At 40.3% G+C, this 27,421-nt stretch overlaps 3 protein-coding genes across 8 annotated transcripts; 2 read left to right on the top strand and 1 right to left on the bottom strand.

The window, feature by feature from the left end:
- Positions 1–19: 19 nt before the first annotated feature.
- rnf34a (ring finger protein 34a) lies at positions 20–8,658 on the top strand. 5 transcript variants are annotated; one of them, XM_029440351.1, is made up of 8 exons: positions 20–204; positions 795–1,013; positions 2,142–2,528; positions 3,534–3,596; positions 4,196–4,397; positions 5,010–5,039; positions 5,262–5,303; positions 6,146–8,658. In XM_029440351.1, the coding sequence occupies exons 1-8, from the start codon at positions 199–201 to the stop codon at positions 6,331–6,333; spliced, it is 1,137 nt and encodes a 378-aa protein (XP_029296211.1). In that variant the 5' UTR covers positions 20–198; the 3' UTR covers positions 6,334–8,658. The 5 variants fall into 5 exon arrangements, with proteins under 5 accessions (XP_029296211.1, XP_029296208.1, XP_029296212.1 ...); XM_029440348.1 differs by having other exon boundaries at positions 748–1,013; XM_029440350.1 differs by lacking the exon at positions 20–204 and adding an exon at positions 298–412 and having other exon boundaries at positions 748–1,013.
- A 1,096-nt stretch (positions 8,659–9,754) lies between these two features.
- On the bottom strand, positions 9,755–21,037 carry kdm2ba (lysine (K)-specific demethylase 2Ba). 2 transcript variants are annotated; one of them, XM_029440143.1, is made up of 10 exons: positions 20,630–21,037; positions 16,645–16,866; positions 16,128–16,271; positions 14,832–14,918; positions 13,806–14,093; positions 12,255–13,072; positions 11,799–11,962; positions 11,533–11,694; positions 11,178–11,396; positions 9,755–10,992 (listed from the first exon to the last, which is right to left on the bottom strand). In XM_029440143.1, exons 1-10 carry the CDS (start codon positions 20,681–20,683, stop codon positions 10,811–10,813), a joined length of 2,340 nt encoding a protein of 779 aa, XP_029296003.1. In that variant the 5' UTR covers positions 20,684–21,037; the 3' UTR covers positions 9,755–10,810. The 2 variants fall into 2 exon arrangements, with proteins under 2 accessions (XP_029296003.1, XP_029296002.1); XM_029440142.1 differs by having other exon boundaries at positions 16,645–16,869; positions 20,630–21,034.
- Positions 21,038–22,509: 1,472 nt separating this feature from the next.
- LOC115013965 (calcium release-activated calcium channel protein 1-like) lies at positions 22,510–26,758 on the top strand. The gene is made up of 2 exons (XM_029440552.1): positions 22,510–22,844; positions 24,083–26,758. Exons 1-2 carry the CDS (start codon positions 22,731–22,733, stop codon positions 24,623–24,625), a joined length of 657 nt encoding a protein of 218 aa, XP_029296412.1. The 5' UTR covers positions 22,510–22,730; the 3' UTR covers positions 24,626–26,758.
- The last annotated feature ends 663 nt before the right edge of the window (positions 26,759–27,421 follow it).

Below are 27,421 nucleotides of genomic sequence, written 5' to 3'. Positions count from 1 at the left end.
GGAGGGCAGTAAAACAATGTCGCCGCGTGCACACTGCTGCAGCTCAGAAAGAAGAAGAAGCAGCAGCAACACTGCGCGAGGCTCGACCGTTGCTCTCATCACATCAAGACGCATTCAGGCATTTAAAGAAGTGATGCTCCATATTGCAATGTTTACACCGCCTGTCTCCTCTTTCACAGTAGACACGTCGGAGCTGCAATGAAGGTACCGTTTTTCTTTACATAACCTCTGCTCCATGTTTAGCTCTGCTTAGATTATAGCTAGCAGCAGCGAGCTAACGTTAGCTAACGTTAGCTCATGACACGCAAGCTTCACGTCGCTGACGTTTTGTTACCGAGCCTGTGCTAGCTAATTGTCACAACGCCCGGATAGGAAGCCACAGTGACAGCTGTCACTAAACATCGACTTTACTGTAATATTAAGCATGAAATTCGTTTGGCAAATGTATTCTAATATACGTTTTGTTATTGTACTGCTGTCTTGCAACGTTACCGTTAGCTAGTTGTCAAAGTGTTTTAGCTAGCTTAACGTTAATTGACTGTTTTGTGTTGTGGCAAGTGTTTTGACAGGTATGGCTGTTTGCAGGGTTTGTGCTTTTATTGTGTTAAACTAGCACTGTGGGTAAAGTCGTTTTAGTTATCTATAATAAGCACCCATATGTGGCCTCTGCACAAAGAATATTACTTATTTCTGTGGTAACCATGTGCATAAATGATGCTGTTATGCACCCGTTATATTGTCAACTAGATGTGAAGAATGGAGATGCTGAAATGATGGTGTTTTCTGACTGTCAGGCAGGGGCCTCGTCCATGTGGGCTTCATGCTGTGGTTTGCTGAATGAAGTCATGGGTACTGGGGCCGTCAGAGGCCAGCAGCCAGGGTTTGGGCCCGGTGCTGGACCCTTCAGATTTGCCCCCAGTGCGGGATACTCCACATACCCGCCCGCCAGCTCAGGGAGTCCCAGTCTCGTGTGCAAGGCCTGTGGTCAGGCCTTCTCAGTCTTCAGGAGGAAGGTAGGTACCTGGATGTTCTGCCAGTACATGTTAATTGGTCTACTGACTTAATGAGAAGGAATGTGCATGTGTAGAAGCAGAGGGGGGTATTGGATGAATACTTTAAACATAATTACTAATAACTTGCTGTACTTGGCTGTGGAAAACAAAATAATCTAGTTTTTTACACTCATTTTCTTGTCTACATTTGTAATGGTCCTAATATCTTTTGATATTGTCCAGCCACTGGACTTAAAATTATAAGTGAAAAATATTAAGCCTGTATAACCATTAGAACTGCTTTTGATAGTTGATTATCTTTATGCTTGTCGCTGTTTAATATGTTAAACTGACCATCTTTGGGTTTAAAAATAACAGAAAAAAAAGAAGCAGCCTAATAAGCATAAAACCCTAAATACTTGTATAAACATATTCTTAAATCTTAGTCATCACTACAAAGGGGAATGTTCAAATTGTAAACCACTTGTATAGAGTGCAACTGATCACTGTTTTCTAAAGAGCTGAAACAATATTTTGCTGCGTTAAAAAAAACCCCTCAATTTAATTTCTACCCAGAGGCTATTAATTTGTAATGAAAGTGCTGTGCCATTCTATCTGATTGCAGAGACAGATGGACGCCATACTTGTTTGCTCATGTTCATGTATGGTCTCATTCTGTCTGAACCCTGTGCTTCACTCGCTCACCGTGCCAGTCTAATCCCACGTCTTGCATTTATTACTGTTTGATGTTTGTCACTTAAAAGAAATGAGCTGCCTCCTGTCTCTGTGCCTGGAGAGGTACAGCAGATGTGAGTGAGGAAAGGTCCACTGACATTGATATGCTTTCCAGTAATTTGTTAGAAGTTGTCTCTCGTCTTTTCCTAATTTTGATGTCATAAATATATATAATAAATCAATAATGATATTAATATATTCCTATATTTTTTTAAATCGGGCTCTATTTTTCACTTCTCTACCATGATTGCGAACTAGATAATAGTACGATCATATATCGTCCCATCCCTATTTGTATGTCAAATGCAGTGTTCTTTTGAGTGTGTTTTGGCTGTAACACATGGTAGAAGGTGTCCCAAATCCCAAATAGCCTAATTTCCATCATCTTGTTTTTTCCACTCTCTGTTTCTGCAGTATATTTGCTGCGACTGCAAGAAGAGCTTCTGCTCTCTGTGCTCCGTGCTTCAGGAGAATCTGCGCATTTGTGCCACATGTCATTTGCTGAAGGCAACAGCCTTTCAGCGGCCACGGCTCATGCGCCTACGAGTCAGGGACCTGCGTCAGTACTTGCTGCTCCGTAACATCCCCACCGATACCTGCAGGGAAAAAGAAGATCTGGTGGACTTGGTGCTCTGTCACCGAGGCATTGAGGAAGCGGTGGACCCCGACACGGGCAGCCTCCACTCGCGTTCCCTGTACACGCCCACCCCTTCTACCACGCAGTCAGCCTCAGAGCTGTCGGCTTTCGTCGCCTCTCAGGAGGAGCAGCTCGGCAGGAGTGATAGCTCCGATACCAACCAGGTCAGGACTTTAAACCATGTATGAGTTTTAATAGCACCACACATTAGGGGTGTGAATCACAAGTGTCGTCATGATACAATATTGTATAGATTCTTTAGACAACGATATAATATTTGCTAATATCACAAAATCTGCCACGATACGATTTCGATTCAATTCCGGGGCCTACGATCGATATGAGACGTTATTATAAACCCATTAGTTACATCAACTCACTAAAAGCAACTAAAATATGATCTTTCGATTGTATTACTGTGCTCTGTGGGAAGGAGGTGCGCTTGGACGGAAATTGTGACGCATACGTGCCATGAAAATTTCAAAATAAAGGCGTGTCTTAAAGACGCTGATATGTATCGATGTTTATGCTTCACATCGATGATATTGGATCATTGAATCAATATATAGATTCAGATCGATGTATAAAGGCACAGAAGTATGTCCACTAGCCTCTGAGTTTTGAAACTATCACCTTATTTGTTCTCAACACTTATTTGGCAAGTAAAACCTGAAAGTTTGGATTTTCAATAATGGTGGCCTGTAGGCTCAGAGCTCTGAGTGTTTAGGTTATGTGTGCAGATCTTATACATCGTGTCATCACTTCAGTCGTACTATTTGTTGAGGTGTCACAAACACTTTGACATTTCTCCAATATAGAAACTAATTGAGGTTTATTGTTCATCTTTTCATTCTGGCTTCACTACAATTTGTAAGCCAATTGAACAAAGAGATCAGGACGTTAGAAAACAGAGAGGCACAAAGTAAAAGAGAGAAGAAGTGCCGCAACTCGCACTGAAAAGGGAGCTCAGCTCTAAGCAGCCAGTATCCACTATAAATACTTGTTCTTGGCCTGCTTAGGGAGCAGTAAGCTTTTCTATGAATTGAATGTACGAGACATCGTTGTTCCCAAGGTGTCAATGAGCTGTCTGATCCTGATCCTCAGTTTACTGGCTTGTGTCTTGCATGTCATGCACACTAATGTTTGCTATTGCTGCTGTTGTGTTGCAGGATATCGGTGATGCCACATCTGTGTCGCTCCTCAACTTGGACCCCAGTGAACACACTCCTGAGGTGATCTGTGATACAATTTCCTGCTTTCATTATAAAATCATTTATATGTGAAGTATTGGCAATTGCGTTTCATTTCTGTTGCTGAATGCTGACGCTGCAGTATAAGTACTTATAACTTATAAAACTTGTGTTGAAACTTGCAAGGAAAGCAATATGAGGGTTGAAAATGAAATGCTAATGCTTTAAATATCTCGGCGTGATCTGAATAAACAATAAAACACAATTTTACATGAGATTCTTCTGCATACCAGAGAGTTGTGTAAGCACAGCTTCCCCCCCCATGCTGCAAAAAAGTGACTTTTGCTCAAAAGAAGCACGAATAAACCCCTTTATCATGCACAATGAAAAGAAAGAGGTTTTGAACTACAAGAAATAGTAGTGCATTACTATTATAAAAAACAAAACATGGAGGATTCTGGGAAATTTAAGCTTTATTTTAATCTTAACCTTTATACTGAGTACTTACATTTTTAATGATCCTGAGTACAATGTTTGTCATTGTGTGTCATGTGCTACCCAATTTCCCTGTTTTGCATGAGGCTTAACTGCCAGATCTGTCCTGGGAATCTCAACGTTCAGTTTTATTCCTGCTCCTTCAGGTCAGCCCTCAAACGCGGCGTCGGGCCAGAGCGTCTCTCTCAGACATCTCCAGCTTGAGGGACATTGAGGGCCTGTCCGTCCGGCAGCTGAAGGAGATCCTTGCCAGGAACTTTGTCAACTACTCAGGGTGCTGTGAGAAGTGGGAGTTGGTGGAGCGTGTCAGCAGACTGTACAGAGAGACGGAGGAGAACAGGAAATCATGTGGGTATTAACTTTTTCAGAGTAAATACTGTGTGCTTTTAGTTTGGCTGTAACAGTGTCCTAATTAATTAGATGTACTATAGAATGTATTTACTAGGGATGTACTGAATGTCATTTCTTTTACATCGTAAAGTTTCTTTTGATGTTTTCGAATGTCTGTCATCATATTTTATGACGTCTTCGAACAAATTTGAATAAAGTGATTAATTATCAAATCAACTTTCTTTAATGAATATAAGTCATCAGAGCATGCCTCCCTTTGTGTGTGCGGCTAAACGCCAACACATATGGATTGAAGCAGAATATTTAGTTAGATAAAAACATGTATTTTGGAAATGAGTACGTCTTATCTTTTTAAAAATACTTTTGGACTTTACGACGCTCTGGAGTTATTGGAAATGTTTGGATCACAGGAGTCGAAAACAATCCTACACAGCCACCACTGTAATGTAATTCTACAAATAGTATAATACTAATAATATTAGTGCAGCCTTAACCTTCATCTGCAACTTTCTACGTTATGACTTTTCAGTACACCCCTAATGTTCACTGAACACACTTTAGGCTGCAGTTTAATGTTGCTATAATAATTTTCATTTATTTTTCTTTCAGTGGAAAATGTGAGCAGTACTTTAACCACAGGTAAGCTGTCACTCACATGTGTGTGTGCACTGTCTTAGATGTCAGCATTGGAAACCACTTCCTGTTTTTAACCACAGAAACCTAATATCTCTGCTTCCTCTCACTATGTGACAGAATGTAGATAATAATAACAGTTTGCAATAAGTTGCACTGATCACAAGCGATCTCATTCAGAATCATGATGATATGTCTCTTGCTTGCTTTACTCCTCCCACACTAAAGTGGTGGCCTTCCCCCCTCCTATCTGCAACGGGGCCATCGGTGGTAAGTCTAATAGATTCCCCGCCACTGTTGCCGTGGTCACATCACCACCACATCTGTGATCACCGTGAACCCATCCTCATTCGTTATCCAACTTCCCTCGTTTGTGAAATCCCTATATGTGGTCCTCCCCGTGTGGAATGGCCTTTACTGCGAAGGTCTCTGGCTGTTTTTTTTTATTGACGATGAAAATCATTTATCCCACTCGCATATTCGACGTGTGAAGCGAGTCATACGGGGAACTGCAGTAAAGCCACTCTCTTATCGGCAGCACGCTTCCAGTGATAAAGACGTGTGTGTGTGTGTGTGTGTGTGTGTGTGTGTGTGTGTGGCGTCATTGAAACACCTTGACACATAGCCATAACAGGCATTGACATTTTTGAGGAGATTGTGAGCATGACCTTACCAAGATAAGGCACACTGGATAAGATGAGGTGTTTTATTAAGCTGCTAAGTATGTTGCTGCCCCCTGTTCCCTCCTCAGTGCATGATGGGTCATTCTGTTTGTTGCGCTGCGTTTTTAAAGGAATACTTCACCCACAAAATGACCATTTGTATATCAATTACTCGCCACGCGTTACCTTGAATTCTTGAAGAAAACCTTACATGCCTCCTCGGTGAACGGAGAAATGAATTGACGTTAATAGGGGCTGAGTTAACAACATTTTAAAACACGATGCTACTTGTCCAAACTTTGCATGTAGCAAATGTTTTAAATAGCATTTTTTTATTCTTCGTTCACTGTGGAAAAAAGTTTTCTTCAAGGTAACGGGGTGAGTAATAATACACAAGTATTCCTCTTTGAATCAGTTTCCTAACATTTCATCTCTCTGTGTCTTTGTCAGACGGAGAGAAGGGTCCGCTGACGATCCAGGACGACAACCTCTGCAGGATCTGCATGGACGCTATGATCGACTGCGTCCTCCTGGAGTGCGGTCACATGGTCACCTGCACCAAGTGCGGCAAGAGGATGAACGAGTGCCCGATCTGCAGGCAGTACGTCGTGAGGGCCGTGCACGTCTTCAAGTCCTAATGCGGCACAAGCGTCAGAGCGGCCGCTCGGACTCAGACTGTACCTTAAGGGAAGGTTTGGATGTTTTGAAGTGCGGTGGTACGAGGTACTAACCAGACCAGCGTCTCCTGTGTTCTGTGAGGGAAGATTACTGATATTTCTTAATGGAGTCTGGTGGATTTGGCAAAGAGTTGATAAGAGCGAGAGATAAGGGCTTAAATATTCTAAATATAACCTACACTTAAACTGATATAGATTTTATTTTAGGTGGGACTTTATTTTAAGTGGCTAAAATACGTTTTGCTGCTGCCCCCCTATGCACAACATTACTTTAGGTACCTCATACATGCCCACTTCAAAACATCCAGACTAAACCTTTAAATCAGCCACGCAGCTCATAACCCTTGAATCCCCAAAAGACTTATTTTGTGGATGTTCCCGTGTTTGTACCCCCCCCCCCCTTGCACATTGAAATATTGTGAGAAATGAGTTTTTCTTAAGAATTGGACTTTGGTTTCAGCAGTGAGAGCGTAGGATCGTACCCTCCTATGAGTCATTCCTCATGTAAACATATCTCTAATCTGTGTTCATTCCAAGTGTCTGTTTTTGCTTTTCTTACAATTTTTCAAAGCCGAAGAATGTGTGGCACTCAGCCACGTGTAGTCTCGTTAAACACAACTCGTCACCCTCAGATCTGCCTTTAAACTGTAGCTTCTTTACAAATTGCTGCACGTGACTGAATATCTCAGTAACACCGATGGACAGACGCATACTGAACCTCACCACGGGAGAGAGGGTGAGTGAACAAGGTGCCAAATAATGGATCACGCTTTATGTTTCTCACCCATTCCCCCCCCCCCCTCCCTCGACTGTGTGAGTCAGCGTGTGTTTTCTTCAGCACGTTCTTACAGAAAGCACTTTGTTCACACTGTTCACGCACCACTGCTCACAACCCACTGCAAACGATGACCAGGAATGGTGGCTGAGGTAGCATGTGCACTAGTTGCTGCATACCCTCTCGTATGAAGCTTGAAAGGCTCCTAACTTTGTTTAAGTTAGATGAAGGAGCTAATTGGAGGTCACTCAGCTTGTGTTTTCTTTTCAAGTGAAACTTACAAATGAGCAGGTGCTCTGCCGTTGTGACTCAAGGATATTGCTGATTGATATTCGTGATTTATGATGAAGTTGATTAATTATATTGAATTATTATTTTGTTATAGAAGCTCAAAGTAATGCATTTAGTGCTGCAACTAACAGCTTGTTTCTATTGGATTAATCTGCCTATTATTTTCTTGATAAAATGACAGTTTCTCAAAGTCGATGTCTTGTTTTTAAAAGTCTTGTTTTGTCCAAAACCCAAAGATATTCAGTTTAATATTTTCTCAAACAGGATGCAGGAAATCTCCATGTTTTAGAGGCTGAAAATACAATTTTCTGCCATTTTTGCATGAAGAATGAAGAATTATCAAAGGAGTTGGTCAACTAATGGATTAATCGTTGCAGCTCTAAATGCATTGCACATTTTAAATGGTCATACAAAGTGTCATTACAGCAATAGCTAACCTCCGCTGTCTCCTCTGTCTCAACACTTGTAGTGGAGACAAAAGACAAAAACCGGTGCTAACTCATCCAACCATCTTCCTGTTGTCCAGCTCAACTGTGGATGTGAAACTCTGAATGTTTTTATTTTTATTTTTGTGGTTGTATATTGTTGGGAGTGGAATGAAGTGTCTTAATGCTTTTTAGTTTTCTCATATAGGAGTAATGTATTGAACTAACTATTCAAAGATATAGCTACGAGTTTCCTGACACCTGTGGTTTAGAAAGTATATAGAAATAATGACGTGCTAATGTACATTTGCATATAATGATCCATATGAGATGTATATATCTATATTTTTTTCCCATTTGATTTGAATTGTGTAATGAGATTATTGAGATGTCCCTGGGATCGGGTTACTTTATTATTTTCCTGTCAAGTGGTTTGAAATGTGTTTAATCTGCATATCTTGAATTATCTGTCCCTCTTGAACCAGAGCATGACGAGAACTTGTATGACATTGCTTATGTTATTCCCCCATTTTATGCACCTATTAAACTAAATCTCCTGTCCCCCCCCCCCCCCCAATCCTGCACATTTAGAAGTACCCAGCTCTGTACTCGACCAACACAAAGTCAACATTGCTGCTATTCGAGTAAAGATGTGTCCTACAATCATGAGCAGTAGCGGAGCAGGTTGCACCTTTCCTTTAGAGAGGGTGTGATTGTGTGCAAGTCTTTGTATTTGGGAATGTTGAACTTTTATTTTGGTAATTAAAGATTTTAATTAAAGTCTGTTTTTGTATACACATGCATCACCGTGTCCATTTCATAACGGAGTAATTATTTTATCTTTCTAAGGAAAGAAACACTTTAGTGTGACTTACAGGATTCCTGTTTCATTTGAATCTTTTGGGTTTTGTATTAGTTGGAGAATTAAAAAAACTTAGGCTTTAAATATAATTGCTCACAAACGCTAACATGCTGCTGTTTAGCATGCTAACATTTTCTAATTAGCACTAAACCCAAAGTACAGCTGTATATTATTTTACAATTGACACATGAAATGATGAAAGCACTTGTAAATAACAAGGTAATAAAAACTGCATTTCATTTTTACCTCTTAAGATTTCATTAAACTTCAGTATTTTTACAAAATACTGAAGATATTTGGTAGATAATACTGTACTGACAAATAAGATAATGTAACTGATACCTTCTAAACTAAGATGTTAAGCATAAACAAAAGAAGTACCGGACAAATGTATACGTCGACCTGAAGATGGCGCTGTGTTAAAGGTTGCATTAATGGATCACCGAAGGACGTGAACATTTGTATTTCATGGAAATCCATCCAGTAGTTGTGGAGACGTTTCAATCACAACCAGAGGAAAGTCAGAGGATCAGCAAAGTCTGACATTTATTCTCCGGGGAGAAGAAACGTTTGTGCAAAATGTCTTATTTTGTCAGATGTGTCCGTCTGGAGCAAAGCTGTGAACTGATGTTTGTGTATTCTGAGGCTCAACAATTGTTTATGTTACACTGGATTGTGTTGAGATTTGGACTGAACATCCACAAATAAAACCTAAAGGATAAGTTGCAAACAAGTATCGACATAAATAGTTGTTGAATGTTTTACAGTAAACTAATTATTAATAAAAAATCCACTAGTTTTCACTTTGACATGTTCTGAGTAATATTAATGAGGTTTTATCACATTAAGTTATTGCGTACAAATAAATTGAGTGTCACAGATTTCAGAGCTGAATAAAAAACAACTTTTAAAGATATTTGGAGTTTATTGACGGGAAGGGAGTTTAAATTACTGATAATACTTTTTTGCAGGTATATACACACTGTATATATATATATATATACAAAAAAATTGACTCCAAATACTCAGTGATGGTACAAATGAAATTCTTTTAATGCATATTAGCATTTACTTTTTGGATTTACAATTATAAACAATACCACATTCACCTGAGGTGATTACAGCACAACACCCCAAAATACACACGACACCTACTGTATGGAGATATTATTTAATATGCAAATCGGTTATTTACTTAAAACCTGTAACCAGATGTCTGGGGTCGACTGCGTTATAGAAAGTCAGTGTCAGGTAAATCACATTTCACATTTTGTTATGACCGCCAACTTCCTGCCACTGACCTTTATTTATTTTAAGGTGTTAAACTCCAACAACTGGACGCTGCAACAGGATCACACTACCCCGATAAATTATTTGCAAGCATTATTTGATCCGGTTCTGAGGCATCCATGTCAAGATATTGTATAAATGAATAAATACAAACTGCAATAAAAAAAACAAAATTAATAAATTAATGTTGAAATGTCAAACACAACACTCAACAATTCATAAAAGTATTAAAAAGGTAAGTGAAGACATGAGAGTGTAACCGGAATAGGACATTTGTTTATCTTTCTTGAAATACATTCTAAATATTTGGGAAGTAGTTATGATAATTTAAATCAGATATTTATTTCTGTACAGGTTATCTTTTTTTGTCTGATACTGAAGTTACAATAATGTCAAATACAGATTTTGGCACATAGAAGACATCGTTGTATGAAGGCAAACCATTTTCTGTTCACATGCCATGCAGTCTCTGATATTCAGCTCCTGAGACGTGTAGGAAACCCATGAAATGATGCTTGTATAAAAATACTGTAATAAAAATAAACAACCCAACAGTAAAATACAAGCACGTCTTTATAAAAGTACAATCGCAACACAAATACATGCACTCCGTTTCCTCTTCATCTGTCCAGTGAATGTTTGTCCGTCTAAGATCTCCATCCAGGAGTCCGTCTCTTCGTTTCAGTTCGTTTACTGCGACGACTTCAGAGACTCATCACGCGACCAGTTTCAAAAAGAAAATAAACTCATTCCAATAAGTGCAAAGACAGTCTTTCGATCATTGTTGGGAAGGAACTAGCTCGTCTTCTGCAGCAGTTTGTCCTCTTTCAGTCTAAACGGCACGCTCACAGACATTTCTGCGATGAACCTTTCGCAGGCCGTCCTGGTCACCTGCTTGCAGAAGCGAAGGTCGATCTGACAGATGCTTCCACAGCGCTTGAAAAAGTTTAGAGAATGATCTGTGACCCGGTTACAAACTACAAAGGGAAGGAGAGAACAATGAATCAGTTACAAGCTTGATTCTCTGATTATCACACACTTTTGCAGACAGAAAACACAATGTTTTTCACAATGGTTACATGTCAAACACGCCATGTTTTTCTCTTTCTGCCTTAGTTTTCATGGATTACTGAAGATATAATGAAGTCAGCTCAGCTCTCACCTGACAGGTTGATGTCTGTGAGGGAGTCTCTGGTCGTCGTCCCCGCTGCTGTCAGCAGGTTGACCGACTGGTCGTTGATGTGGTTGCAGTAGCTGAGGTCCAGCATGGACAGCGAAGGCATCTGCCGACAGATGAGACGTAGAGACGTGTCGGTGATGTCGAGCCCCGCCAGCCGCAGGTCCTCTACGTTCCGCAATTTGCAGCGGTTATCCAGCTGACCTGTCAATCAGTCACGTAAATAAGTAATTTGTCAACAGGTGCATGATGGGATCTAAAAGCTATAAATTACACAGAACATTATGTTCTTGCTTGTATGTCATAAGGTTTAAATATACAACCAAAACCCACAAATTACCTGGTCTGTTGTCTGTGGGGGGAGAGAGGAGGTCCCTCATCTGTGGGTCTTTGAGTCCCTCCACCCACTGGACATCCAAGGTGCGCAGCAGAGGACAGCTGGAGGTGCAGAGTGCAGATACAGCAGCCCAGGAACACCCCGATAACCGCAACACTCGCAGACCTGAAACACACAGCAGCACTTCTAAATACTGGTGCAGGACAAGAGACACCAAACACGAGAACAATTGTCCTCGTCTACAGATCAATAATCTCTCAGTTAGGTACCTGGCAATCTATTAATAAGCCAGCTCAATTGTTTCTTGGAAATGTTGGTCCAACTGAGGTCCAGGGAAACTGGCTGGCGGCGGATAATCCCACTTAGCATGAGTGGAGTGATGGAGGTGCAGCGGTTCAGATCGATCTTTGACCAAAGTCTCTTATCACAACACCTAGACATCAGAAAGAAAGATTTGTGTTTCAGGTTATTTCCTCAGCGATTTATACATTCTGTGAAGCAATGTTTGAGTTTGTGTCGGACTGGGGGTGGGACATATACTCGATGCATTTAAACACATTTCCAAAGAGCAAGATTAGTTTACTAGAATGAACATTGAGCTTTATATCGTTTGTTACCCTATAGAACTAAACATCTTGAGTTACTATTTATAAGCCATATCGCCCAGCACTATGACGAACGTAAAAATGTAAATTCACCGTGTTATGTGTGAGTTGTGCGCTTACCATCTGTTCCACGTCTTGCAGACTCTCATGCAGACACACAGCTCCTGGTGTGTGAGGTAGCCAAAGATCTTCATCCAGACCTCGCGCTGTATGACGTGCATTTTACCATCTTTTAGAGGCAGCCTGTCGGGAGGCGGGCTGATCGGAGGCGGCCGGATGACGTGCCTCTCCATTTGGACACACTTGGGCGGGGAGTGTGGGGGCACCGGCCGGTTGGTCGGGGTGCTCCTGTTGAAGCCCAGCGGAGTGATCTGGCTCGGGTAGAAGTGGCGCAGCTCCCAGGGGGTCCCGTTCATCTCTTTGGTCTTGAGGTGGGGCCTCTGGTCCCCGAGTTCACTGCCGTTGCGGAACAACCTCTTGGGTTCCTCGTTTTCCGTCTCCGGCTCCACCTTGAGGGGTTGCCGGTTCTCGTTGGCCAGGCAGTCCTCCGTCTTCTGGATTTCCTGGTTCAGTGCTTTGCTCAGCTCTCGGCTCAGCTCTCTATTGGGTAAACGCCGCTTACGGCGAGCTTTTGGACGCGGACCTTTTTCCTGGGTCTCACTCCCGCCCTCGCTGCTGGGCCCGGCCTGCGGAGAGCTGCAGAGGGACTGGTCACTGTCTCCAACCGGCGTTTTAACGCAGGGATTCAAAAGTGCATTCTTGGAGTCCCTTTCATCCCCTTCTTCTTCAGCGTCTCTAAAACGCCCTTTCCTCTCTACACCGCCTCGGAAGTGAGGCTCCCTTCCTTCTTCATCCTCCTCTTCATATGCGTCTTCGTCCTCCTCTTCTGTCTTGATTTTGTGTAGGAGTTTGGAAAAATAAGGATCATCTGACTTTTCCTGCAGAAGAAAAAAAAAAAAGAGAGAATTACTTTAATTATTTACAAATGTAATTTCCAGAGAGGGCAGAGGGTCTGATGTGCTCAGGTAACAACGGGTCTCTTACTACTGGCCACTGAGGAACAGGTGTTCCCTGAAGAGCAGCGTTTGAGTGTTTTATGTGATCTTGTTGTTGAGGATGATTTTTCATTTTTTGATCCATTGCCACATGTACAGTGACGGAGGAATCATTCGTTTGAGAAGAAAAAGGAGAAAATGCACAAAGAAGAACTGATCTGCAGTGATAGAAACACTCATTTTCACCTCTCTCCAGCGCCATACTATGACAGATATTGATGTGAAAATAGAATAAACCGACAGGGATTTGGACAATTATTATAATTTATTAACATACAATCAATATGCACTCCTCAAATTCACCAGACTCCATTGAAAGAAACACTTTGTAAAACGCGCGTTATTCAACCTCAACAGAAACCAAATAAAACTCAAGCCAACAATCACCAACTCTGCTTTGAGCGTTTGAAATACGAATCAGTAACAGATATAAAAAATGTAATTACCAGCGTAACATTATCTCTGTTTACTAACACTGCTCTTCAGCGCGTTTGTGATGTCGTGCGCGAGTGACACACCAGGAAAACATTCCTGTCTACTGAGAACCAGCCGTGTTAGTGGGTTTTCCCCACGTTTAAAAAAACCTGCATATAAATACCATAATAATGACACAAACCTTCTTCCTCAAACCGAGATCCTCTTCCTCATCGTCATCAAACAGCTTCCTCTTCTTCCTCAGCTTGTCCTCAGGCCTGGGTCGGGGCAGGTTGCTGGGGGAGAGCAGCGGCGGCTGTCGGTGGAGAGACTCCTCGGGTCTGTACCTCGGCGTCTCCTCTCTGTCCGGTCTCCTCTTGACTGCAGTCGATGCGTCCCCCTCCTCCTTCACGGGCTTCTGCTCCCTCAGCAGAGAGCCGGGGAGGTTGGAGGCGTACTTGAACCCCGGACCCCTTTTTTGCTTCAATACCAAAGGGGACAAAAAAATTGCGAGACAACTTTATACCTTTAGCCTATCGCGAGCAGGAAAACCAAGTGCACTACTGGAAGTGTGCCTGAGGTTTAACGACGCGTCACTGTGATCAACACCAGCGTCACGTCCCGTGTGGAAACCAACAAAGTGCATTTACTCAATTTTGAGGTTCTTGCATGTTCTGCTACTCCACGACACGACTTTTTACTTCACTACATTTATCTAACAGCTTTAGCGATTTTACAGATTCTGATTATTACTAAAGCATCTTTGAGTGCCTTTTAAAAAGCACTTGATAATTTTTTTAATTATTATTATTAATAATATAAAATATAATTCACTAATAAATCATTATTATAGATTAAACTACCCGGCACATAAAGTAATTAAAATGCTGAAAATCAATAATTATATTACAATAATAATATATATTATTCTGTATAATAATTACTTTTGGTACTAAGTATATTTTGACTCAACAAAAGTATTTCTACACCGCGGTACTGCTTCTTTGTATCGGCGCATTTCTTCCAGCTCTGGTGAAGTCAGTGGTTTCCTGCGTCTGTGACAAACAGAGTCACATGTGGACGACTTTCACAAATTATAGTATAAACAGGAAGTGGCAAGCTGATCCACACACATACACTGAATCTAATCATTATGTAATCTATCTCATCCAGCGAGTAAAATGACTAAACTGTGACAAACTTTATCCTGACTCATATTTGTACTCACTTTTCCACTTTTCCCAGCGTGGTTGCATTTGGGGCATTCCCAGCAGTTTGGTAGTTCGTCGTTCACCACTCCCGGGGCATCGCACACCTGACAAACCAACAAGGAAATGAGCCCGATTTCTAGAAGAACAGCAATCTTTAATGGTGTCCTGTGTAGCTTTCTTTAACAAAAACAAGACAGGGGAAGTGAAAGTGACTGTTGTGACGCAGGTCAGCACAGTGCAGACTCCTGCTTCATGCACAGTGAACGAAGAAAAGTCTTGATGAGTCGAAGTAACTAGAAAACACATTTAATAACAGAACTACATCAACAATTCTGACAACTCGTGCAGTAGAATTAAAGTAACGTCTCATGTATCCAGTCATATGCTCACCGTGCACCTCACAATTTAAAGAACTCTTCTGCAGAAACAGTGCAGAGCGTTATTGTGGCGAGTGTTTCAAACAGTAAGGTTTTAGTGAACATGCATGTTTTTGGGAAGTAGTGAGAATACAACTGGATTATCTGCACAAGTTGTTTCAGAGTTCTTAAATGAATGTTTTGACGCTTTTCTTGTTAAACGACGCCCCCTCCCTCCCCCATTTACTTCAATTCATCAAGACTTTTCTCCGATCCCCCCCCCCCCAGTGTTTACCGTGGAGAAAACAAACAAAACAAAAGTTTTCTTCGAAGGTTCAAGGCAACACGAGGTGAGTGATTGATATACAAATAGTCATTTAGAGGGTTCAGTATTCCTTTAACTACTCTTACTTGAGAAGCTTAAATTAGCGCTCCTGAATGGCAGTTATGTCTAAATTGTTATGTATAAAACTGAAAGAACAATATGACACCTTAATTGTTGCATGCTGCAAAACAACTAGACAGCGCTTGTCTGACAAACTGGTTTGACCGAGCCTGTGCCTGCCTGACGTTACCAGCTACACGCAGGGTGTGTGCTGCTTCACATTGTGTTCGGCATTTACCTCACAGCAGCTAGTAAGATCTACTTAAAATGTTCTTCTCCCCGCTAGTGTTGAGCATGTGGCGGGAGTCTAATCCTCAAACAGGGTGGCGTCACATTTGAGCCACAAACTATTCTGAACAACATAATAATGAAGAGTGAGTTCAGTGTTGTATAAACAATACCACATCCAATTACCTTCAGTGACTACAGTCCAAACGTCTGAGTCACTCACATTATTTTACAATGACCTGGGATTCTGGGCACGCTACTTTAACAGCGATGAGTCACCCGGTGAATGACTCGACAAAAAGGTGGAGTTCCTCAACAACTGTTCCCAGCCCGGCCCTCTGTACCTTAAGGCAGTTGGGATGGACGATCTCGTTGCAGATCGAGCATTCCATCAGCATGAAGTTGAACTTGTCCTCCTCTTCCTCCAGTGTGTCCTCTTTCCCCGCCTCCTTACACACCACACACACCGCCGTGTGAGGCAGAACCGGCTGCATGGATTGAGAGCGAAACATCAAGAACATGCAAGAATAGAGCCGTCGCAAGATCAGATTTTTGATCATGATAACGATATTATCTATAGAAGATGTGAAAATATTAATTAATAATGCCATCAGTCAAATGTATCTTTGACTTTGTTTATTGTGTGTTTTGTCTGTAACCTGGATTACTTACACAATAATATAATACGTGTGTTATTAACATATCAATATTTTAAATATCACTGATATAATCAATGCCATTATACCGCGCTCCTCCTACGCAGAAATTAATACATTTAATTAATTCATTTGTAGAAAATGTGTGTGAAAATACAAATTCCAATGTAAAAGTGCTGCATTGTGAATATGCCGGCCAACTTACAGCAATGCACTGTCTCATAATACAAGACTGCTTCATGCGCCCCGGTCCTCCAAACTTCTTCATGTCCTTGCAGAAGTGACACTCTCCACACTCGGTCCGGAGGCACGCTTCGCACTTCCGGCATCGTGTCCTCCTGCGTCGGGCTCCGGATGAGCTGCGGTTGGACGGCAGCTTAACGGCCGACGACGTCCCCACCTTGGGCTTCGGCCGGTTGGCCGCCCGCTGCTGGAAGACGAAGAGTGAGAGATGCAAAGGTTAGATGAAGGCTGCAAGATTAAGTTTACTGTCACACACTGTGACGGCTGACACATCGACTTTATATTAAATCATCTCATCTGTAGTGAGCTGCTGAAGCGGAGCATCAGGGCAGACACACAACATACGGTTGTACCTGCTTCTTTTTGACAATAACTAGCCAGACATCTGCACCACGCATTATTGGAACAGAATAATAAACAGGTTAACTACACATCAGACATAAACCATCATTTAGGTGAAATTAATTATATTTGTAGGGCTCAAAAAACACTTTTCATTACCTATTGCTCTGTTGGTTACATTTATTCATTTGGCTTTTGTCCAACGTACACATAAGATTACTTCCTTGATAATCCACTCATTGTTTAGTCAAACAAATCACAATTTCAAAAACGTTCAGTTGGATTTACAAAAGACATAAATAAGGAAATGGCAACAAATCTTCACATTTGAGAAGCTTAATTGATGAACCAATTATCAGAATACAATAATTTTCTGGTGATGGATTAATCAATTAATTGCCTAATTCTTTCAGACCTAGATGTGAGTTTGCGATGCGCCTCATGGGAGCGCATAGAGAGAAGGTAACCTGCTGATTAACCGTCTGCAGCAGCCCTGCACTTACACACCGCTCAGCTCTCAATCTCTCATCCTAATTTCACGTTTGTGAATTCCTCACATTTATTTTTAGTCTCTTCCCTGTTGCCATGGCAGGACTATGAAAATAAGACAAATCACACAGACCATTACAGTGAATCTTGTTCTAGCTGGAGAGGTTACCTTGGCAACACGTTTGCCTTGCTGGTGGCAAAATGTTTGAATAGACGACTGCAAGAGATGATAAAAATAAGCTCACGGGAGGAGGCTGCGAGCACTCTGATGTCATTTCTTCTTCTTCTGTTACTGATTACTACGACTGCATTTCAGCACAAACTGGTTTCATGTATAGAGAACGATGCTAAAGTGATATCAGGTAAAACAGGGTTATAGAACAAGAACCTGGAGGCGAATGATAATCTTTCCAAGTGATATTACCTCATGTTAATGCGCTATATGACATGTGACTGCAATGTACTGTACAGATATAAATATATATATATATATATATATATATATATAAATAGAAAACACAGTATAATAACACAGTAATGTGCATGCATAAATACGGATTAAATGTGAAATGATTAATGTAACAGTTATATAAATGACGCAGGGTGGATAAGACAGTATACACACAGCGATGCCTATATTCATATTTGACATGTTACATGTGTCCTGAATTTAAACGTTAAAAGACGAGAGGCTGCACACTAGATGATGCTCCCACGAGCACAGGATATATTTAATAACCACCAAGTGACATTTCTAGGTTGAATTCAATGCAAGGTGTCAGGTGATCTGACCCAGTATGTGTTTGAAGGTGTGTCTCTTTATTATATTCTTTGTCTGGAGAAGAGAGTGACACTCAAAACTGGTGGTAAGTAATTAAATATGTTCATGGGAGCATCTAATGCGCACTCTATTTCCCCGTATTTCACATGTTCTTCTGTCCAGCACGTAGTATTTATGAGGATAATCCCACCTGACAGCTTTCCATGAATCTGACTACTGTGGAAATATGGGAGGGAAACATCAAAGGAAGCTCCCGCTGCTGCTGCAGGGTGGCAGTGACTCTCAACATCACACAATACTTTTTTTGTTCACCGGCATTATTCGTCTGACACAACTGTTTTTGTAATATCATATCTGAAAGTGTCTATGCAGATAGAGAAGCAAAGATTAAATCGATTAGTTGTCGATTATTAAATGAATCGGTTCAAAGTTTCTTAAATGTGAATGTTTCTTTACTCCTCTGACAATAATCTGAATATCTTTGAGTTGTGGACAGGACCAAGAAACAACTATGACAATGGACTGTTAGTTGCCGCCCTACACGCAAAGTTGACCACAACAAACATTTCTTCCAATCCCTGAAGATCTCGGACATCTAACTTCACGCCGATTACAATAAATGAATAACAACTAAATCAGAGCCCTTTGCACAGCGTGGTCACCAACGCAACTATCAGCTGACCCCGTCTTTACTGTAACTCTGTGCAGTAATATGTCAGGAATTTGGGATTGGTTCCTGAGGTCTGGGAAGAAGAAGAAAAAATGAAAAGAAACATGGCCTGTATCCTGATCTGAGCGCAGTCTTCTGACTCAGCCTCAGCGTGGATTTCAGAGGGAGGAAGTCACAAGGCTCATCATTTAGTGCTCATGCACACAGCTGTCCTCAAAACAAAACAAAAAGTGAGCGTAACTGTCTTCAACAACGAGTCAGAAGAGGTCAAAACACCATCTCTGATGAACTGTTATTGGGTGTTGTAGGTGTAAACATTGTGTAAGCACAAGGACTTGACTCTTATGTCAGCACGTCTCATATTCACCTCTCATATTTCTCTGTACAGCGTGTCTAAAGGTGACTTGTGCAATAAACCCTGTTAGAAAGCCTTCAGGCAGTGAAACCCACCGCAAACGCACCAATCAGTTGGCCTGTCACGATGATGACGTTATGGACTTGTCAAAATAATAGGTAAAAATGACCTCATTCATTTTCCCTGACATCCGCATTGTCCGCTGTGTTTACATGCACGTTTGTTTACATAAGAATATCATAAACATTTTCAGCCACAACATGGTGCCAGAATAAACAGCAGGGTTTGCCTCTACTATTATAAGACACATGTTTAATATTTATTTAAGTGCATTTAAGAGCAAGAGGGTGCATTTTATTTATTAATTTGGTTGTGTGGTATATTTTATTTATGAATAATTAAAATGTTATTGCTCTTTTAAATGGGTGTACTTATTGTGACAGGATTACAATTTAAAAACTTTGTCCAAAAGAACCTCATAAGTAAATATTTTGAGTGTGATGAAAACCACTATATTCCTCCTCCTGGTGCAAAACAAGTGGACACATTTTTTTTTTGGAAATAAAAGCATTATATTTTACCAGGGGTTTGAGGGGGTCACTGGACCCCAGTTTGGGAACCACAACAGAAGTAGTAGAGCCACTTCATTGTTCCCTCACCCCATCCCCCCCTCTTTGGTCCCTGCCCAGACAACATTTTGCCTAAAGCCTTCTTAAAGGCACAGAGTGAAGGGGGCAAGTTAAGGAAGTGTGAGTAAATTAATCACAAGTATGCGTTTTCCCTAACCGGACATGTGGGAGGTTTGAGTACACAAGTGTAAATCACAGCTTTTAGCAGGGAGAAGTTGCATGGTCCTGGAAGCTAAATGAGAGGTTCAGGTACCAGCCACGAGTTTAAAAACATAAGAGGATGAAACTCTGTATTAAAGAGGTGGTCAAGTACAAAATGGGTCAGTTATGGCTAACATGATAAATGTCGTCCAAGGAGGAGAGGACACGGCGTGTGTGTGTGTGTGTGTGTGTGGACGGGCAGGGTATCAAATCTGTTTAGCAGCCCGAGTCCATTTAACTCTGTATACAGAACATTTAGCTAAATATTCAACTATGTAACCTGGTTAACTTAAGGTTGTTGTTTTTTTTAAGAAGACACCTTTCAAACCCGATACGGAGAAGAGCGGGTGAAAACCTAACCTGAAGCTACTGAAGAAAAACACTATTTAGCTAACAAACGGCTTTCTTTCTCACCGTACATTTCGACTAAAACACACACGCGCACACGGAGGTCATATTATGAAATGTAGGCGCTCTGACCTGCTCAGACTCTGAATCATATTCCTCATCGTCTCCGCTCAATGACAAGGCCATGGCTCCTCTCTCTCATCGTTCGTGAACAGCAGAGAAAACTAACATGGCTGAACAAGCTTCCTCCAGCTCAGCTCATTCCCCCCTCCTTCACACAGCGCACTAACACAGGCAGCTGCTAGCAATGTTCGCTGTGCTGTGTTCACGAACCGCGGGAAACATGGTAAACACCAAACTCCCGTTTACTTTACAGCATTCCGGTGAGCAAAGAAAACACGTGATCGAAATACGTGAAGGTATATAACAATGATTAAACACGTGAATGTAAAACAAAGTGTATATAACAGTAAGGTAAGGCAACTATACAAATATAGCGTCACATGAGCCGTGGCAAACGTTACAACGGTTATAAACGTGCGACGTGACAGCAGCATCAATGCAACAGGAAATTAAGATCAGCAGGCAACACAAGATGGTTCACTCCTACACACGTCCGTCTTCGCTTCAGCCGGTTTTTGTGGTATTTGTGGGTCAGTGATTGGCTGTACAGGTGAAATGCCTTTGAATTAGTTAACTTAACATTATGTATAATAGGTTTAGTGTGAGTAATGATGGTTAAACATTTAAACATGTTGTAGTTTAATGGCCGAAGCAATGCAATGTTTTTTTGACAGGCTAATTCAATCACCCCTTATAATACACAACAGCTGTTGTACAGGTATGACTAATATTTCAAGTGTCTACTGGTTAGTCATAGACTTCACTGTCAACTGTACAACATTTGCTACCAGATATGAGTAAATATGAGGATTTTGTTCATTTGCCCAACACATTTTGTTCCCCTTAATTGGGGGACTATTTATGTATTAAACATTTACAGATACCACACTCACACTGTTGTTCTGACGTTGATGAGATAATCAAAGGTGAGAGACAGCACTTTAACCTGCAGATCTACTTAATCAAGCTTAGACAATAGAGACAATAACAGTGTTAAATAGTCTAAAAGGTCATTTAAGTTAATCAATTTGGTGTCTCATTTGTCATAAATATTATTAAACTGTGGTATTTTATCATATATCTAATAAACAAAACAAAGAACAACAACACCACTTATATATCGGCCATCGGCTGCCTATCTAATAGCAGCATTGGCCATTGAAAAACCCACATCATACCCATAGTATGAAGCATTAGTCTTTGGGAAAGCTGCCTGAGCTGTGATTTAAGAATACATTATAACAGCATTCAGTTATATGAAATATATTGCTTTTCCTTATTCTATGCTCAATCAACTCCCTATTTCTGCTTTTCCGCCTGAGATGTTTGGTGCTTGTCTGCCCTCAGCTGGTGGAGGACTGCTATACTCTGTTGACTCTCTTCACTGTGGTTAGAAGTGTGAACTCACTCATGAAGGGCCTGCACAACCTGCTCACTAAAACAACCTCCAAGTGACGGAAGACAGTTCAGATTAGTCAAACTTTCTCCTGTGCTGCAGCAACACCACAACAGAAATACGCTTTTGATGATACTATATTTTGTATTTGTATAACTTTATCTTAATGTTATTATTTATTTACTTTTGACTTCATATGTGCACCCTTGATATGTAAGCAAATGTGAACGTTTATAATGATTTTGAGATACTAAGTCATTATAATGGGATTATAACAGATAGTATGTCATTATAATAATTTACAGGAAGAAATGTATGTTTTCCTAAATAAAGAAATGAGGAAGAGGAGAAAAAATTCCACTAAAAGTTTAATCAAAGTGGATGACACAATGTGGGTGTGTGCTGAAGAAATTAAATATAATAAAGGAAAACACAAATAAGCTTCATGACTAAGGAGGCGGACCGCTGCTGCAGCGCACTGGATTGTGGGTATATTGTGCTTCCTGATAGCCTCTGACAGTCGCTCAGCTGTTGCACTAAAGTTTTGACATAGTTTGAGAGTTTTATAGTATTTACTAGATGCTTTTCTTCATTGGAAGCAAATGTGCTGCTTCTGCTTTTAATCTGTCTTCTTCATCGAGTGCCATCCTGTAAATCAACCCGGTTCATATCTTTAATTTATATAACAGTAAATTGGTTCAGTAACTTTTCGGAATGAGTTTGAACGAGCACTCCTTGCAGGCTCTGTCATGGAGAAAACTGTACTTGAGTCGAGCAAAGTTAAAAGCCACAAGTCGCACTTCAGCTCTGTTGTCCGGATTCGCGATGGTAAGTTATGTTTGACTTCACTTTGTTCCTGTTGCACATTATTTACTTCAATAATGCAAACTCAATTTAGGCCATCGGCATGACACATAGCCGGACGTTATGTGACGCAGATGATTGTTTTTAATGGCGATCATGACACCTTACAGGCCTAAGGACTGCTCCAACCTGTCCTTTTTATATGTTTACCATCAATAATTAATAATAAAGGACAGTTGGGACATGAAAACAAAAAGGTCACGACATGCACGACATGCACGGGCACACGTTTAGTCGCGTGTGCCCGTGCACGTGATGTATCTCACGGTGCAACAGTGCATTGATAATACTGGATTATTGTGCATTGATAATACTGGATTAAGAGAAACAAACAGTTTATATTAACTTCACAGGGTTTGCCTACACACGCTTAAATCCGGGATAACCCTCCGCCACAACAAATAGACCGCACAGCAGCACTACTGAAGCATACACACCGTTTATTAAATGTCTTTGTTCTTGTTTTTCTTTAACATACAACTCAATCGCAAATTCTTATAAGCCTTTTTAAATACAAAAAGTTTAAATGTAGTAATGTGGCAATATGAAATGATACAAGTGTAATTTAAGGAAAAGTCATAGTGTAAAGAAAACACCACTTGCATACAATCTAAGTCAAATAAAATTATCTTTTTAATGCAATCAGAACAGTGGGATCTGCATTTGCATTTATCACAGTTCCTGTAACATCATAGCGATACTTTTTGTGCAATTTAAAGCAAATCTTTGCATATAAACTATTAATTAAAACATAATGACACATTAATCAAGTGCATCAATATTTTCTTAGACCCTTAGCATTAAAACAACTCAATAAAAACATTAAAGAATTAAACAACAACAATAACTACACTGCATATAATAATAGCCCTCCTCTTTCCATAGTCAACTTATATGTGGCAGAGGTCAAATCTCTTTATGATAACTAAGTTTACACTTTTGACCACAAGCTGCTATTTGGTCTGATTTAGAAGAAGAAACGACTTTAATTGTTATATTTCATTCACATAAATAAATGTCTGTCTTTACTGTATTAGTAGTCTTTGTTAAACTTATTATGTATGTAGAAATATGACCGCCATGTTTATTGTGTTACTTAAGGATGCAGGTTTAAAAGGTTTTCAGGTAGGTGCATGGTCATATGATATTCAATTGTGAAAAAGAAAGTGCAGAAGAGACTTTTGTTTTTATGGTTTTCCCAGGTTGCCATGGTGGAGGTACAGCTGGAGCGGGAATTTACGTATCCTCCAGGGCTGCTGATAGCCTTCAGTGCCTGTACCACAGTTCTGGTTGCAGTCCACCTCTTCGCCCTCATGATCAGCACCTGCATCCTCCCTAATCTCGAGGCTGTCAGCAATGTTCACAACCTCAACTCCGTCCACGAGTCTCCCCACGAGCGCATGCACCACCACATAGAATTGGCCTGGGCTTTCTCCACGGTCATCGGCACCCTCCTCTTCCTGACAGAGGTGATGCTCTTGTGCTGGGTGAAGTTCTTACCCCTCAAAAACGGCGAAAGCAACACCTCCATAAGTCCCGGTGAGGCCGCAGCCATCGCTTCCACCTGCATCATGGTGCCGTTTGGAATCGTTTTTATCATGTTCGCCGTCCACTTTTACCGCACACTCGTCAGTCACAAAACGGACCGGCAGATCCGAGATCTGGAGCAGGTCATTCAGCTCCAGAACCAGCTGGACCATAGGGGTGAGAATGACGACCTGAAGGCCACTATCCATTTCCCTTGATAGCACGCAGCAGCAGCAGACATTCAACAATGCCTTTTATTGTGTCTCTTATAAAAGCTTTATATTTTATCTATATATGTGTGTGTGTGTGTGTGTGTGTGTGTGTGTGTGTGTGTGTGTGTGTGTGTGTGTGTGTGTGTGTGTGTGTAGTAGGTTTTGACTCCACTTTTGGATAATGCATGTTCACAAACTTCTCCACCTTTTTCAGTGGCTGGTATAACGACATGTCACATCATATGGTAACATTACATATTTTAGGAGTGCACACTATCATCTGAAGTTTAGTGATGCAAATTTGTTCTTATGTTTATTAAATTAAGCCAGCTACAAATTACAACAGATGTATTGTACAGAAATTAAAAATATGTTGTTAGTATCACCAACCTGGGGAAGGTCCACATCAGAGCAAAACAATGACAATTAAAAGTGCACTTTGTTGTTTTAATATGACTCTACACGGCCAGAACTTCTTTTCAATATTCATGTAAATGTTATTTTTAGTTCAGGTTGACAGAAGATGGTCCTGCTCTTGTGTCTCATGTGTTCATCTGTCTGAGCTGTTACACCTGTGGCCTTGATATTGTCCCACACGGTGGGTTGCATTGACTTCTCTTATGTTTGGCTTTAAATGAGGCTTTGTGGGGATCATTACCAACACTTTATTATCAATACAGATTTTAATATTCAAGGTGTGAGTTCTCTGAAATATCAGTTTTATTAGAATCACTGTCTGCATGTTTTAAAACCAAAGTTATGGAACAAGTTGCATCCTTTTAAAAGAAAATGTACAAGGGTTTTGCTTGTTTTTTTAAAAATAATAATAGTTTTTGATTCTTAATAATAATAATAATAATAATAATAATAATGCATCAGATTTATATAGCGCCATTCATAATTGTCAAAGAAGCTTTACATACTGTAGTAGCACAATCCAAACAAGCTGTAACCTCTTTATTATAGACCGAAAAAAAGATATTGATATATATAATATGATAAAAACAAATTAAACGACCATTTTACTATTTTGATGGGCTCCAAAAATCTGTATGCATAAGAATATTAAGACGTTTTACAAAAACAAATAGAAGTAGATCAATCCAACAGTATTTGTGTGTAATCAAACACTTCTTAAAAACATGCTTTTAACCAAAGTGTGTTATTGCAGTGCGCATATTTCTATAGCAAGTGTTCGGTGACGACCACGACTGTAAATGCAAAATAACCAAAATAAATGTTGGGTAGAAAATAGAGGAATTTGCTCGATTTCACGCTGCTTTTGCAAATATGCTGTTATCCATAGATGGTTCCTGGCTTTGTTAAAGTATTGGTGAATGTTTTGATACAAAGCATGCGCGTATTGGAAATGTTTTGTACTTTTCATAGTTTACAAGCTTGAGCGTGTTCACACATTGTTTCGGTTACAGATTGTTGAAGTGTGAAGAATAAGTGTGTGTTCTTTTGTTGACATGGGTTTGACTCTTTTCTCTTTCTTTATCAACTTCGCTGTAACGTTGATACAAAAACTCTTTTCAAGTTCAACTGAGGAAACGTGAAGATATTTAGAGCTGCTCGTATGTGATGGCGTTGTGACAAAATGTAATATCATATCCTGTGATTGTAACATACTGTAAATGTATCAAGGTAATGCTGTGGTCTTTATTGCAATACAAGATCTTTGTAATCTGTAATCCAAATTGTCCAGATGATAACATCTCTGTGACGCGTAGCAGAGAACAAGGAGCCACGAAGGGTTAGTCACTTCCAGACAGTTTAGTCAAATGTGTGTTACGTTTCTCCAAATCTCTGTTTAGGTGTTTCTTTAGGACTCGCAAGGACTAAAGTGAAGACATCAACCTCACACGCTCTGGGACACTCATGATAGGACTTGCAACACGTACCTTCTTTAGAAACAGATCAATGCAAAGCAAGGCCTCTTTCTGTGGTTTATTTATTGAACCTAAGTTACTGTACATACGGAGGTTCCACTGCTTGTGTTAATGCACAGCTTTAAAGTGATTTTTCTTTTAGTCTTTACTGTATTGTAAGTTTTGCATATATGTGGTGTTTTTAACCTGAGTCAGCAGGACTTTGTTTTTGTTGCCAGTTTGAGAATAAAACACACATCTGCGATCATTTCTGAGTTTTCTTTTTATTACTGTATTGTGTTTTTTTAACGTTTGCATTTATACAAAATGCCAGGAAGAACAAACAAGGAAACGCTATAAATGTATTTTAATCTACGATGACAAAAGGAAAACCACACAGGAAATGTGTGCTGTCATGATCATCCCAACAAAGCACACACACTCCTCCGCCCTCTGAATGTTCCCGGCACACTGGTCGCCATTAGCGCTTTCTTTGTTGCTGTCACGATAGTTTTATAGTTGACTTTTCCTGTAGTTCTATCCAATGATCGCACAAAAGTAATAATAATGTACATAAGGAGGCGTGAGTTGCGCTCAGAGAAGTTTGTTTACATGTAGCTTGATAACTGACGACATTCTGGCACGATGACCAGAGGTTCTGGATCAGGACTTTGTCTTCTCGAAGGTCTAGTTTGCACCAGGATGCAACAAGGATGATGGGAACCCCATCACAGAAATGTTGCACCTCAGTGTATCACTGAGTACTTTTACTTTTGGTACTTAAAGTATATTTTGATGCTAATGCTTTTGTACTTTTACTGAAGTAACAAAAGTTGCATATTTATGTATTTGTATATATTATATATATATTACGTTTTAATGCAAGCATTTATATCACATACTTATATTTGTTATAGATTGTTCATTTTAT

This window comes from Cottoperca gobio, chromosome 9 (assembly GCF_900634415.1).
Source record: "Cottoperca gobio chromosome 9, fCotGob3.1, whole genome shotgun sequence".
In the NCBI taxonomy this organism is placed as follows: domain Eukaryota; kingdom Metazoa; phylum Chordata; class Actinopteri; order Perciformes; family Bovichtidae; genus Cottoperca; species Cottoperca gobio.
The sequence above is the reverse complement of the archived record's forward strand: the minus strand, read 5'-3'. Positions and strand labels throughout refer to the sequence as shown.

Coding starts and splice junctions, on each gene's coding strand:
- rnf34a (XM_029440348.1), top strand. CDS start 771: ATGATGGTGTTTTCTGACTGTCAGGCAGGGGCCTCGTCCATGTGGGCT. Junction 1,014..2,141: donor TCTCAGTCTTCAGGAGGAAG/GTAGGTACCTGG, acceptor CTGTTTCTGCAG/TATATTTGCTGCGACTGCAA. Junction 5,040..5,261: donor GAGCAGTACTTTAACCACAG/GTAAGCTGTCAC, acceptor CCCACACTAAAG/TGGTGGCCTTCCCCCCTCCT.
- kdm2ba (XM_029440142.1), bottom strand. CDS start 20,683: ATGGCCTTGTCATTGAGCGGAGACGATGAGGAATATGATTCAGAGTCT. Junction 16,870..20,629: donor ATGATTCAGAGTCTGAGCAG/GTCAGAGCGCCT, acceptor TTCGTCTTCCAG/CAGCGGGCGGCCAACCGGCC. Junction 11,397..11,532: donor CCCCACAGACAACAGACCAG/GTAATTTGTGGG, acceptor ACTGATTGACAG/GTCAGCTGGATAACCGCTGC.
- LOC115013965 (XM_029440552.1), top strand. CDS start 22,731: ATGAGTTTGAACGAGCACTCCTTGCAGGCTCTGTCATGGAGAAAACTG. Junction 22,845..24,082: donor TGTTGTCCGGATTCGCGATG/GTAAGTTATGTT, acceptor TGGTTTTCCCAG/GTTGCCATGGTGGAGGTACA.